This window comes from Neophocaena asiaeorientalis, unplaced genomic scaffold (assembly GCF_003031525.2).
Source record: "Neophocaena asiaeorientalis asiaeorientalis breed wild unplaced genomic scaffold, Neophocaena_asiaeorientalis_V1.1 scaffold37, whole genome shotgun sequence".
Taxonomy (NCBI): domain Eukaryota; kingdom Metazoa; phylum Chordata; class Mammalia; order Artiodactyla; family Phocoenidae; genus Neophocaena; species Neophocaena asiaeorientalis.
The window spans coordinates 172,517-187,158 of NW_020174269.1; the positions used below are offsets into that span (position 1 = coordinate 172,517).

General features: G+C 38.7%; 1 protein-coding gene across 1 annotated transcript in view; it reads left to right on the forward strand.

Moving 5' to 3' along the window:
* SCAMP1 (secretory carrier membrane protein 1) overlaps positions 1-14,642 on the forward strand; it is a 98,516-nt gene that overhangs the window by 17,504 nt on the left and 66,370 nt on the right. Inside the window, exon 2 of the mRNA XM_024755663.1 lies at positions 7,491-7,568. Within this exon, the coding sequence (XP_024611431.1) occupies positions 7,491-7,568 (78 nt within the window). The remainder of the gene's footprint in view (positions 1-7,490; positions 7,569-14,642) is intronic.

Sequence of the window (14,642 nt, forward strand, 5' to 3'; positions counted from 1 at the left end):
GGTTGGGAGAGGGATGGAGTGGGAGGTTGGGATTAGCAGATGTAAGCTATTATATATGGAATGGATAAAAAACAAGGTCCTACTGTATAGCACAGAGAAGTATATTCAGTATCCTATGCTAAATCATAATGGAAAAGAATATTAAAAAAAGACTGTATATATATGTGTAACTAGATCACTTTGTACAGAAATTGACACATTGTAAATCAACTATACTTGAGTAAAAAAAAGTGATTGAGCAGCAGTTTTGGATCAGTAAGTATGTTTGCGATCAGTGTGTATACTAGGCATCAGAAAATATTTATACTTATTAAAATCTTTCTCACCCAGAAGATTTTATTTAAATGTAGTTAATGGCAATAAACTGTTTTTGCATAAAGTTTTAATGGAGTACAAAATGGCAAAGAATATTGGTTCCACCTGTTCTGGTTTTAAGGCATGGAGATGCACTCAGGCTACCTCAGGTGATGGAGGTCTGTTTGTTTTGGATTCTTGGGGAGGGAAGGAAGCCCAACACAGTCGATCTCTGCAGTTGTGATGAAACAGTTTCTGAGAGCTAACAAGGTGTTTACTCAATCCATAGCCCCTGCCCTTTACCTCCCTCCTGCCAAGCAGTGGAAACCATTTTCAGGTGAAATCAATATTTATAAAACATAAAAATTGAGCTTCACCGATTCAAGTGAAGGTTAGGGGGCTGATCTCTGCCAGCCTTTTTCCCCTCTTCTGCCCCTCTGACACTTCCTCCTCCTTTTCCCTTCTTCCCGAGGCCCTTCTGAGGATCTATAGGAACGTGTGAAAACTCCTCTAACACCAGTCTTTCCTCATCAACTAGAAGAGCAGTAACTCCCTTGGCCCTCTTTTTGCTTTGGTGACTCACTGGCAACTCTAGTAAATGCCATTCCCCTCAGGTGCCGAACCTACTGCCGCTTTTCTGGTCACGTTCTTATGACTTAGCTTCTATTTGTCTTTTTTTATACCATGAACTAGTGTCATCTGCTGCTACAGATTATAGTACAATCTTTATGTCTCATATTCAAATAGACTCTAATTGGATTGATTAGTTATTATCCAATACAGAGTCACTTCTGTTGGGGTCTGCTAGGCTCCCTCATGTCCAGTTCTAAAAATGGCTGCCATTGGCACAGAGGCCCATTCTTCATCCTTTCACATGTAGCTAAGCTATTGGGGTCACATGACACAAGGCTAGGTGGAGAACTCCTGATTGCTTTCCTCAGAAGGTGGCTGTGGTTGTTTTTTGGCCTATTCATTACATAGGATGCTCTGTACGTTCTTGATACCTCAGTTAATCACAAATGGACAGCTTTTTCTGTTTGCTCCTATTTTGTTGGTAATAATGATAACAGCCTCAGCTATCACACAAGTGTTTTCCATGTGCAGGAGCTGTATTAAGCATTTTACATGTAGTAGCTCATGAGCTGTGCGATGCATTTTACTGATGAAAAAACAGAGTCACGTTGAAATATGAAGTGCCTGTTCAATGTTTACAGCTTTTCATTAGTGGGGTGGGGAGGGTTGAATACAGGCAGTCACCTTTCCAAACAATAAAAGACTTGTAGTCTATAGCATAACATTTCAGAGCTGCAACTGACGAGGGCAGTCATCTATCATATTTCTCCTATTTTACATATGAGACAATTGAGAGTTTAGGTGACTTGCTTAAGGTTGCAGAGGCTAGTCATTTCCAGCGAACCCAGTTTCTAATTCCTAGACCTAGTCCTCTTTTCTGCTTTAGAACGAGTACCTAAGACACAAAGTTTTGAATGTTAATTTTGAAACCCAAACCTATTAAGTGTTAGCAGATACAGTAAGTGGATGCATAATGTATGGTTGTACACGATCATCCATGTAGGCTTCTTTTGTTTTTAGCCTACTGTTTAGCTTGAGGGTGATATATATATAGAGAAGAGACTGGAGTTATTCACAAGAAATATTTATTGAGGAAACTATTATTATTTTTGGCTGAGCCATGTGGCATGCAGGATCTTAGTTCCTTGCAGAAACTATTATTGAGTTAATGTCCTCATGTCTAGCAGAAGGTGAAAGTACTTTCTTGCCAGGTTGGAATCTTCCTGTGGTGATATGTGGCAGTGATTGAGGAAGTCCAACATACAAAGCGTGATGGAGGGAATCAATTGAAATACAGTGAAGGTAAACAGCCCTGGAGGGTTCGGTAAAGAAACTTGGATTAAAGATAGAAAAGAGCTAATTATGCTAGATGTAAAATATTTACTTATTCTCTTCTTTGAAAAAACATTTATTTCTTTAATGCATCTTGGTTTTTAATGAAACATGACCATGGAGTTAAGTTGCTTACTAAAGGGTTAGCAGAATAGCCCCGGCTTGACTAAATGACATAGCTTTATGGATAGTCAGGTCCAAAAAGGATATTTAAACTCTAAAGAATGTCTTGATTCTTGAAAGTTAGTAAAATACAGAAGTCTAGTACATTCCTCTAAGTCAATAAAATAAGACCAGGTCAGAATGCTTTCCTTGGTAGAAATGCAAATTCTCAGCCACCATCCTGCACATCAAGGTATGTTCAGAGTGGGCCTCAGCAGTTTGGGTTTTAACAAGCCCTCCAGGTGATTCCAGTGCTTGTGAAGTTTGAGAACCACTGTCATAGAAGCAACCAACTTAACAGTTAAAACAATTTCATTTTGATTGTGTTGGAGAGGAAGTGAGATTTTCCTGCTAAAGTTTTAGAATCAATAAGCAACGAGCTCAACCAGTGTCTTCTCTGGATAAAGTTATGATTGTGGTAAACTGCTTTTTGTATATCTGATGGAAAGAGTATATATAGGCATTAGAAGTCCTGGCTTCGTAGTTTATCTCAGATATATGCTACTTAACCTTGAGGAAGTTTCTTTTTTAAGGCCATAGCTTCTTTTTCTGAAAAATGGGACAATACCATCCACCAGGGAGGATCATAGAAAGGGTTGGAAATAATGTAAATAAGTGCTCAATACTTAATAGGCATTGAAAGATCATTCATTATTACTTAAATCATCAGCTTTGTTGGTTTTCTCCCAGTTTAGAGACTATAGCTCCCTCAACACTGTTTACGTTTATTAAAAACTAATTTGAAATGTTAATTATGTGATAATTCAGAGATATCAGTTCTTTATCTTCCTAAATCATTCTTTTTTCTTTTTAGTGAGTGAGTTTTTTTTAAAATTAATTAATTAATTTATTTTTGGCTGTGTTGGGTCTTTGTTTCTGTGCGAGGGCTTTCTCTCGTTGCGGCGAGCAGGGGCCCCTCTTCATCGCGGTGCGCGGGCCTCTCACTGTCGCGGCCTCTCTTGTTGTGGAGCACAGGCTCCAGATGCGCAGGCTTTGCAGTTGTGGCTCACGGGCCCAGTTGCTCCACGGCATGTGGGATCTTCCCAGAGGAGGGATCGAACCCGTGTCCCCTGCATTGGCAGGCAGATTCTCAACCACTGCGCCACCAGGGAAGCCCCCTAAATCATTCTTGGCTAGATCATTCTTGGCATATAGTCTACTGCTTGGTCACCTAATACTACGTTAGGGGAAATTCCAGACCAACCAGGATTGAACTCAGTTTACTTGAGACAGTGATTTTGGCAAACTGCCAGTTAACTTTCAGCCTGGATTAAACCTTTCTAGAATCTAAAAGGAAACAAGATCACTTAAATTATTGTAGTCACAAGTAGAAAATTGGAAGAATGATTTCATTTTAGGCCTCTTTAGAACTAAGTTGTACCTTATGTAGGATTAAAGAAAAAAAGAATTTAATGTGAATTTGAATTTTAGGACACTTGATAATTGGATATATGTATTTGTAGTATGAAAGTTGGAACTCATTGTACTTAAGTAGTGTTGAGAGAATGACATGGATTGCATGAATGTTGGCTAAGCAGGATCCATCTTTCCGACCCTACATTTTGCCTCCCCCCTTGTTTCTTTTTGAATTAATTTTCTTCTGTAATTGTGGAAAACATTTTCATGGTTCCAAAGGAAAAACTATAAAAGACGGTACATTCAGAGAAGTCTAGCTTCCAAGTTTATGCTGTCTGCTCACCGTTCTCTTCCTCTCCCTATAGGCAATCATTTTTGTTTGTTTTTGGTTTATTCTTTTTAAAAAATAAAGACACATTCATTTTTATCTTCCTTTGTGGATAAAAGGCAACATTATATTTACACTATTCTGCACTTTACTTTTTCACTATTCCGTAGCATGTAGATCTTACACCACTTTACAACTGCATAATACTCAGCTGCATAGGACTTTGTCATATAGATGTATTGTAGTTTATTCAGCCATCTTCTATTGATAGACATTTAGTTTGCTTCCATTCTTTGCTATTACAAATAGTATTTTGCAGTTTATCTTTGGAATAAATTCCTAGGAATGAGATTGCGGGTCATAGTTTAAATGCAGATGTAGTTTTTTTTTTTTTTTTTTTTTTTTGGGAAAGAGCCCAGCCGCTCCGCGGCACGCGGGATCCTCCCGGACCGGGGCACAAACCCGTGTCCCAAACCCGTGTCCCCTGCATCGGCAGGCGGACCCCCAACCACTGCGCCACCAGGGAAGCCCCGCAGATGTAGTTTTGCTAGCACTTGCCAACTTTCCCTCCATAGAGGTTGTAACAGTTTCTGTTCCTATTAGGAATGTGTGAGAATCCTTATTTCCTTACAGCTTTGTCAACAGAGTATGTCAGACTTTTGGATTTTTGCTAATCTGATACGTGAGAAATGATTACATCAGCATCCAATTGACTCTTGAACAACACAGGTTTGAACTTTGTGGGTCCACTTATATGTGGATTTTTTTTAATAGTAAATTTTATAGCACTACACAATCTGTGCTTGATTGAATCTATGAATGCAGAACCATGGATGTGGAGTATAGGGAGGGCCAACTATAACTTATACAAGGAGTTTTGACTGAGCCGAGGGTTGGTACCTCTAACCCCTGTGTTGTTGAGGGGTCAGCCGTAGTTTTAATTAGTGTTTCTCTACTTATGAGTGAGAGTAAACATTAATTAAACATCTTTTCACTTAAACTTTTTGAATTAACTTCATATTTATGTTAATTTTTAAGGAAGTATTTCTTGGTTATTACTGCTGCTACTGTTGCAAATAATTATTCTGGATTTTCCCCCCCAGAGGTCGTAATAATAATCACTCAAGAAACAGTGTTACCTCTCATGTATGATTAAATAAAAAAGACCTATTTACATATTTCTTGTATTCAGAGATATCACAGTCTAATTTGGGAAAAAATTAGATGATCTTCTTGCATGAAGATCATCATGGTTCAGTGAAATAAATGCTGATGGAGATGAGTACCAAGTTCTGTGGGAGCATTGAGATTGGGGTGGAGTGACTTGGATATCAGGAAGGTATCAGGAAGATTATTGGTTAGCATATGAGGTAGTCTTCCGGTTGAGCCTTTAAGGAAGAGGAGGAGATTGCTAGGCTGAACCTGCCTGGAAGAGTATTACTGCCAGAGGAAGCAATGCCAAGGAAGAATATGGTGTCTGAGCATTCACAGGTTGCCTGGTTTTGTGGTGGGTTGTGGTGGGCTGGGCGTTGTGACGTGACTGCAGCTGGACCATCTGGATTTGCTAGGTCTCCACTTCTTGACCCTGAGCCCACTTCTAAATTTAAGCACAACAATGCCATCTTGATTAAAAATTTGATTAAAATATTCATGTTTCTATTTTCTTAATTTTCCCCCTGATGCATACATTCCCTCTTGATAATCTTCCTACTCATTTTTGAATAAACTGGGGAGGGTAACCCTGAGAGGAGGTAGAGTGATTTTTTTTGGCCCCTTCCCATTTTATTGTTGAGCAGGCCTAAAGACTTTTTCATCTCTGCTGTACTTTTAATTTATACTTACCAATTGCTTATTGGTTCGAGGCTCCTTATATAGTAGCTTGTTGTTTTTTAAAATTAACTAATTAATTTTTGGCTGTGTTGGGTCTTTGTTGCTGCACGTGGGCTTTCACTAGTTGTGGGAACCGGTGTTACTCTTCGTTGCGGTGCACAGCCTTCTCATTGTGGTGGCTTCTTTTGTTGTGGAGCACGGACTCTAGGCACGTGGGCTTCAGTAGTTGTGGCCTGCAGGCTCAGTAGTTGTGGCTCGTGGGCTCTAGAGTGCAGGCTCAGTATTTGTGGTGCACGGGCTTAGTTACTCCATGGCATGTGGGATCTTCCCGGACCAGGGCTCGAACCCATGTCCCCTGCATTGGCAGGGGGATTCTTAACCACTGCGCCACCAGGGAAGCCCAGTAGCTTGTTTTGTTTGGTTAAGGGAAAGGACTGGCAAGGTGTGAGGGTGGTTATAAGAGAGTTGATAAGGCTGGAAAGGTAGGGAGGGGCTAGTTGGAAACTTTGTATCTCATTTTGAGGAATGTATATTTTATAGTTGAGTCTCTAAAAATCTGAAATGGATAATGGGCAGAGGAGAGGGATTGGAGGAGGGGAGTGACAAGATTAGCTTTACATTTTTGAAAGGTAACTTTGATGACTGTGTTGAGGAAGATGGATTGGACAATGTACAGTGTAGACAAGGGAGCAATGGTCCCCAGACCAGCAGCATCACCTGGGAACTTGTTAGAAGTACAGATTCTCAGGTCCCACCCCGGACCTACTGAATCAGAAACTCTGGGAGTGGGGTGCAGCAATCTGTGTTTTATTTGATTCTGGTGAATGTGAAAGTTTGAGACTAGGGATATGAAGGCTGATGAGGCTGTATATTATGGTTTGCAAATGGCTTTCACATTAATTATGTAGTTGATTTTGTTGAGATGGTCATTATATTTGTGTCTTACTTTCACAGTCAAGAGAAATAGAATAACTAGGATTTTGTGATTTAGTTACTTATATGAAAGCCTAGTACTAAGATTTGAAAAGCTGGGATAATGTGGTAATATATTATACTTGGAAGAGGGAGACAGTCTAGGATCATGTGGAACAATAAATACAGTCATGGGGAAGTACTGTAGTAGCATAAAACAAATAAGAGGTGCTTAATCTTGAATGCTCTAGATGTTGCCTGTACATGACATTGATTTGTATCGTGGTACTTAAATCTGCAGTGGGGAAAACTGAAGATATTATTTTTTAAAAAAGGGGAACATGAACTCTTTGTGGAGCCCAGAGGAAAGGATGGGTTTACTCAAGATTTTCTGAGATGCCCTGTGCAATCGGTTCCACACAGCTGTTATGAGGTGGTCTATTTTCATTCTTTAAATAATAGCTAGCAGCTGATTTGCATTTAACCCAGTTTTCATTTGTTTTTCTTTGAGAGTGTGAGGGCTGTGGGTTTAAATTTCAACTTTCTGGAAGTGGGACTGAGTAAATCTGATAATCTTCTTTATTTTCCTCTGTTAACTTTGCTGGGTGACCGAAAGGACAGATAAAGCAAATGCTTTGTAAATATCATAATTGTATCTTAAAGGATAAATAATCTTTTTTTTCTCCTTTGAATTTTATTCCAGGACCCATCAGTTACACAAGTGACAAGAAATGTCCCACCAGGACTTGATGAATACAATCCATTTTCGGATTCTAGAACAGTAAGACTATTCTTAATTGGACTACTTTTAAATATTAAAATGGAAATTAAATAGGATTTATATTTCAATTATGGTTTCTTTTTAGTTGATTGGTTAAACTTATATAAAATAAGCTGTTAGTGTTTTATTTAGAATTGAGCAAGTTTATTAAAACAGGAAGGAATATTCCTAGTAATTGAAAATTACCATGATAGTTCTACAAATTAAATTGCTAATAACCCCTCTAATATGTTAAAATTACTACAGTTCTTTAAACAGGAGAGGTTTTTTGGTATACATGTTAGTTTCATGGTAATACAGGGTGATGTTTTCTTACAAAGAGAGATGTTCGTCTGGAACTGTACCATGAATACTTGTATGGTTGTCATTTGAATTAGGTGATTCTGAACAGGACTAGCTTTCTACTCTGGTAGACTAGAACCTTTGGAACCTGGCCTAGGAGCATATTCTTCTCAAAATGTAGTCTTGGTTTATAAAATGAAGGAGTATGGAAAAAACCCTTAAAGAACAGGGTTCTCTACCCTGAATGCATATTAGAAGCACCTGGAGAACTTTATTACAGTATCTGTTAGGGCTCTAATCTCTCACAGGGCACTTTTGTTTTTTGTTTTTGCTATAGCGCTTTTGATGATTTTATTGTGAGCCAGTTTTGAGGACTACTGAAGGTAGGTTCTGTTGAGAATTCTCCCTCAAAATTTCTCTGGCAAATAATGTTGTCTCCTGTATTTGAGTTTCTAGCTCAGATATCACACTCACGAGGCCCCTAATTTTAAACCCTGTTGGCTCTTGAACTGTTAGTCATCCTCTTAAAGATATTAAAGTTCTTCAGTTACGTGCTTGGATTTACATGTCATTATAAGGATCCTTACTTGATCATCTCTTCCTGATGCATGTTTTTCATAGTCTAGAAAATAATTCTAGAAGATCGTGTAGGCTTTTGCTTGGAAATTTCTTCAAGATGTATTAACTTTTTAGTTTTAAGAAGAGCTTTGTACAAAGTAAAAGCACTAAAATAAGAGTGAACTTTAAAATTTCACTTTATTTCAAAGCCGTCATTTATTTTAACAGCCTCTGTTTATGTGTAGCAGCTGCAACCCAGGCTGGGATCATCAAGTGTTCTTTGAGCATGTCAGTTTCAGGTTGAACCCTGTGAAATGGCCAATAAGTTGACCAGTTTTGACATGTAAAGATGGCAGTGTCGTATGGCTCAACCTTATAGTGAACTGTGAAAATGTATGAGATTGCAACTTGGTAGGAGTTGAAAGGGAGAAAAAGAAAAGCCCGGTATATTTTTTTTTTTTTAATTTTAATTTTTAAATTTATTTATTTTTTTAAACATCTTTATTGGGGTATAATTGCTTTACAATGGTGTGTTAGTTTCTGCTTTATAACAAAGTGAATCAGCTATACATATACATATGTTCCCATATGTCTTCCCTCTTGCGTCTCCCTCCTTCCCACTCTCCCCATCCCACCCCTCCAGGCTGTCACAAAGCCCCGAGCTAATATCCCTGTGCCTTGCGGCTGCTTCCCCCTAGCTATCTACCTTACTACGTTTGTTAGTGTGTATATGTCCATGACTCTCTCTCACCCTGTCAAAACTCACCCTTCCCCCTCCCCATATCCTCAAGTCCGTTCTCCAGTAGGTCTGCGTCTTTATTCCTGTCTTACCCCTAGGTTCTTCATGACATTTTTTTTCCCTTAAATTCCATATATAAATTCCATATATATGTGTTAGCATACGGTATTTGTCTTTTTCTTTCTGACTTAAGCCCGGTATATTTTATTCCACTATATGTAGTTTGATAATTTCTGGGGTGGGGGGTGGAGATGGGAACAAGACTGTTAAATTTATTGGTAAAGAATAAAGGGAGGTTTTTATATAATTTTTTGGAAGATTTTACTAGCAAAAAATGTTTAACCTTTTTACAGTAGCAGCTTTAGATTATTCTTTTTAGAAGTAGTAAGGTTCTTCAACAAGTTTTCTACTCTGTGGCATGTGCTTTACCTGTATTATCTTATCGAATTCTTATAACAGCATTCAAAATGGGTATTTTTTGTTTCCTTTTACTGGTAAAGAATCTTAGACACAAGTCATCCAGCTAGTAAGTGGCAGAACTAGTTTATGTAACTCATCTTTTTTCTGTAAAGCTTTTGCCTTTTCCATTTTGTTAGTGCTGTCTTTAGAGACAGATGCCTAAGACAGATGCCGGTCTATGGAAAATTTCTCACATAATTGGGATTTTAAAAAATTTTACGAATTAGATATATCCAGGGAGGATAAAACAGAAATGTAAATTATGGTTCTAAATGTTGAGACTTTATAGTCAAGGAAAGTTTTTCTGAAAGAGAGTAGGTAGGCAATAATGAAAAGTCAGCTTACAACGAAACACTTCCTTAGATTTGATGAGTAAGATAGTGTCAGAACCAGGAAAAATACTGTTACAAGAGCACTTAGGCATTTTCCACTGAACTTTTTACATGATGGAAAATACAGATGCAATAATTTAAAAATTCAAAATTCTTTTGTTTCATATATGTATGATTTTAGAAATTTGTCCCACCACTCCCCCCCGCACTGGGTTTTGCAGCTGTGACTATTTTCTAAGAGCAGACGTACTTGGATAATTGATGTAAGTGATATGTCAGAACTCAGTCCAGATACCATTTTAGTTGATTGTTGTTACCATATTTTTCTTAGAAAAGTATTTGTGAAAATGAAGCTTCTAGATTGTTGCAGAAAGGTGTGGTGAGCTACTTGAGGTCAAGTAGGAAGACCCTTCAGCAGAATGAGCATATAACCTTAAGATTTTAGAAAGTTCCTATCTTTTTAATTTTTTTATTAGGTTTCCTTTTATATTTAGTTTTCTGTTTGAATGGAAACTTTAAGGAAAGTAACAATTAAATATTTAAATAACTTTAATAATTTACATATTAATTCATTCTGTATTATAAATTCAGAGAAAGGAATCCTCATAAAACACCACATAGTTTAGACTTAGTCTGTTGGCAGTAGACTGGAAGGCTATTCAGTCGAAATGTGGTGGTCTGAATTGAGATGTGCTATAAAACGGAGGGTAGTCTTTGGTTATGAAATAATTTTTTTCTGTTTGAATTCAAAATGCATTTTACCACTGGAATTATGTTGAGCTTGGTGGGCAGCTTCCCTGGCCTGCCCTCTAACGCTTAATGCATAAATTACTAGAAGAATTAGCTCATCCTTGAGAACTGTTATGTATTTAGGGGGAATGTTTTCCTTTTAAATTAGGCAACAGTTTAAAATGCCTACTGCAGCTTGATTCTCACTAGTTTCAGCCACTGGTGATGGCATTCATGGCTTCAGACAGGATGTCTTCTGGCGGGTGTTGAAGTACAGGGATAGGGAGACCTATGTGTCGGGGGGGGTAGTGTGGTGCTTTTGATAAAATCCTTAGTGATGTTTCTCAGGGCCTAGTTTACTGTCATTTTTTTTCTTCAGGAATAGGTTGCTTGGTTCCTTTTCTGTTCTGCTAGTTGTTGACATATATGATCTCTGTCATATAAAGCAGCAATATCTGCAGAAGAACCAAGAGAAGAAAATTCCAAGTACTGGCATGCTCAAGTGGTCATTTCTGACCACAAAGGACATAGATAAATGCTTTATGTAAGTAAGAACTGCCTCTGACTAAGTTAATTCAGGACATGGAGTAGACTTAGAGTCATAAGACCTGGATTCTAATCTAGGCCTTGCCACTAATTCGTTGGTGCCTTTAGACAAGCCATCTAACGTCTCTGGGCATCTTTTTTTTTTTTTTTTTCCTTCAATGTGTAACAGTGGAGGCAGAGAGGAAGATGTTGAGATAAATAATTTCTGATGTCAGCTTTTGTTTTGAAAATGGATAAAACTTTAACTCCAGGCACTGACTGGATAGTACATAGTAGCTTGCCTATTTTTAATACCACAAAAGCAATTTCTGTACTGTAATATCTGTCTTTCTTTTCCCTTGGCACGCATTTCTTTTTTTCTTTCTCCTTTGCTTCTTGTCTTTCTTGGAGCTCATTATCTGTCCCTTCCGAAACCATTCTTCTTTGTTTCTTGTCTTATTTAATGATAACTATTGCCTTCTGTTCTTCTAGTGTCATTGGCTGGAAGTACCTGAGTCGTCTTTGGCTCAAACAGCTTCTTTCCCTACATCTAATCAGTAGCCACGTCCTGTCATTTATACCTCCAGGAGATATTACCTGTCTGTCCTTTTTATTCCTACTAAACTGTCCTAATTCAGGTACTCATGTGAGATAATACAATGACCTGTCTACTTACCTGTCTCCAGTTTCTCTTCTTCAAATCAGTTTTTTGCACTATGACTAGAATTATTTTTTTAAGGCAAAGTTCAGATTAGGTCTTTTCTCCTTAGAAACGTGTGCATTGATTATGCATTGTCTACATAGTAGTGTGCCATGTGGGGCCTCCATGATTTGACTTAAGACTATCTTTTTTTATTTTTAATTTTTTATAGACTTTATTTTTTAGAGCAGTTTGAGGTTTACAGAAAAATTGAGCAGAAAGTAGAGAGTCTCCATAGACTTCTTCCCCAGAGTATCTGTTTAATCTTATCCTCTAAGGTGCCATTTGCTCCAGCTAAAGTCATCTACTTTCTAGCCCACAACCCCATTGAGACCACCTCCCTTAGGGCATTTATTGGTCATTGAATGGAGTAAAGAGACCCTGTGTGTGGTCATAATGCCTGGCTTCCCTCCTTTAATGGGCCAAGATGAACCTCTCATATTAGGTATATTCATTTTCTATTGCTGTGTAACAAATTACTAAAAATTTAGCAGCTTGAAAAAGCACACATTTATTATTTTATCATTTCTGTAGGTCAGGAGTTCAGGCACAGCTTAACTGGGTCATTTGTTCAGGATTTCACAAGGTTGTGATCAAGCTGTGATCTGGGCTGTATTCTCATCCAGAGGCTTGACTGGGGAAGAATCTGTTTCCAAGCTCATTCAGGTTGTTGCCAGAATTAATAACCTTGTGATTGGATGACTGGGGGCCCCAGCTTTTGGCTAGCTTTCCGCTGGAGGCCACCTTCAGGTCATCGATGCTGTCTACAGTCCCTAGAGCCTGCATGGTTTCTTGCCACACAGGCTTCAACATCATTATTTCAGAGAGTCTGCAGAGAGTCTCTCACACTTTGCTACTAAGATGGAGTCCCTATATTACATAATGTAATCAAGGGAATGCTATCCCATCACTGTTACCGAATTCTGTTGATTAGAAGCATGTCACAGGTCCTGCATACACTCAAGGAGAGGGTATTATATTAAGACGTGAACACCAGGAGGGTAGAATCATTGAGGTTCACCTTAGGGTTTGTATGCCACACTGGGAATAAGATGGCACATTAGGGTTAGGACTGTATAACTTCAAATCTCTTCATGCCCATTTAAAAGGATCAAAGTGGAGCCTGCAGAACACTTATCCCTCCCTACCCTCAACACTTGACTGCCCTAAGTTTATCAGAACTAATCTCATTATGCCCTTGATTCCTGTTTATGTCATTCTCTACGAGAAGCCCCAGACTCCTCCTCATCTCCTGGATTTTAATCCTCACGATGCACTGCACGTTTCTTAGTCTGAACCCTTCTATTTCCTTAATTCCTGAAACTTGTGCTTTCTGGAAGTCAGAGTCCAACTTCATCAAAATCCCCTATATCTTTATCTTTTTCTCTGAATGTTTTACCCTTTGCTCTGTGGAAACTGGCCTTTCTGTGAGGACACTGCTTCCCCTGTAACCTTCTCCAAAACTAGCTGCTTTTTCTCTCACAGTTCTCAGACAACTGGGCATAAAATTGGGGTAGGTATTGTCTTTGTTTCTAGCTGCTTCTAGACGGTTTTCCTCCTTCCTGTCTAAAAGAAATCCCATGTCATCATTTGAATCTCATGTCATCAGATTATAATTGGGTCCCAGGTCTCGTTGTGGCTGTCATCTACTGATCTCTGAATTATTACACCTTATTTCTCTTTGTTTTCATTTCTTAATTTTAGTTCTTGCTTCACTATTACTCTTTCCAACACTATTCCTATTTTCTAATTTTTAAAAACATCTTTTCCCTACTCTATTATCCCCATCCACCATTATGTATTTCTTTTTTTTTGGCCGCACTGTACGGCTTGCTGGATCTCAGTTCCCTGACCAGGGATTGAAGCTGGGCCATGGCAGTGAAAGGCCGGAATCCTAACCACTAGGTCACCAGGGAACTCCCCCTGAATGTCATAATTTTTTTTTTTTTTTTTTTTTGGTCACACCACGCAGCATGCAGAATCCTAGTTCCCTGACCAGAGGTCGAACCCATGTCCCCTGCACTGGAAGCGTGGAGTTTTAACCACTGGACTGCCAAGGAAGTCCCCGCTGTCCTATTTTGAATTCTTAGTGGTGATCTTTCCAACGTCCTGCCTGTCAGTGCCTTAACCTCATCTCTTCCATTGATTTTTGCATTCCATGTTATCTCAAGTCACTCACTTCCGCTTCTTGTATCTTTTCGGTTACTCTTCTAGTTCCTCAATTTCAACACATCTTTCAGTTCCACCAGGACCTCTGGTTTGTTGATCCTACTATGTCACTGCCCTTTATCTACATCTTACTCTCTTCTCTCAGCCTAAATTCTACATCCAGTTACCATAATCACTCTCCATGTACTCTCAACTCCCTTGCCTTCCCCTCTCCCCCTTACTTTGACATAAGTCTTTTGGCTAGAAGCCAAGCCCTGGTTAAAGACAACTCTATACTCTCTGCCCTTACCTTGCAGCTAAATATGGAGAAACACATGTAAACATACTGAATGGCCTCATTTTTAGTTCATAACCAGCTCTAAGTTGTACTGAATGTCCTAGTTATTTAATTGTCCACTGTCTTCTTCTCTCTCCTCACCTTTTTTTTTTTCTCTCCTCATCTTTAAAATCTGTCCTCCTATCCTCATTCTCAGTTGATGACCTTACTTCTTATTTCACTGAGAAAATTGAAGCAACCAGTAGAGAACATCCACAGACTTCCACCGTCACGTCTACCTACCTACCAGCGTTTATACCCATGT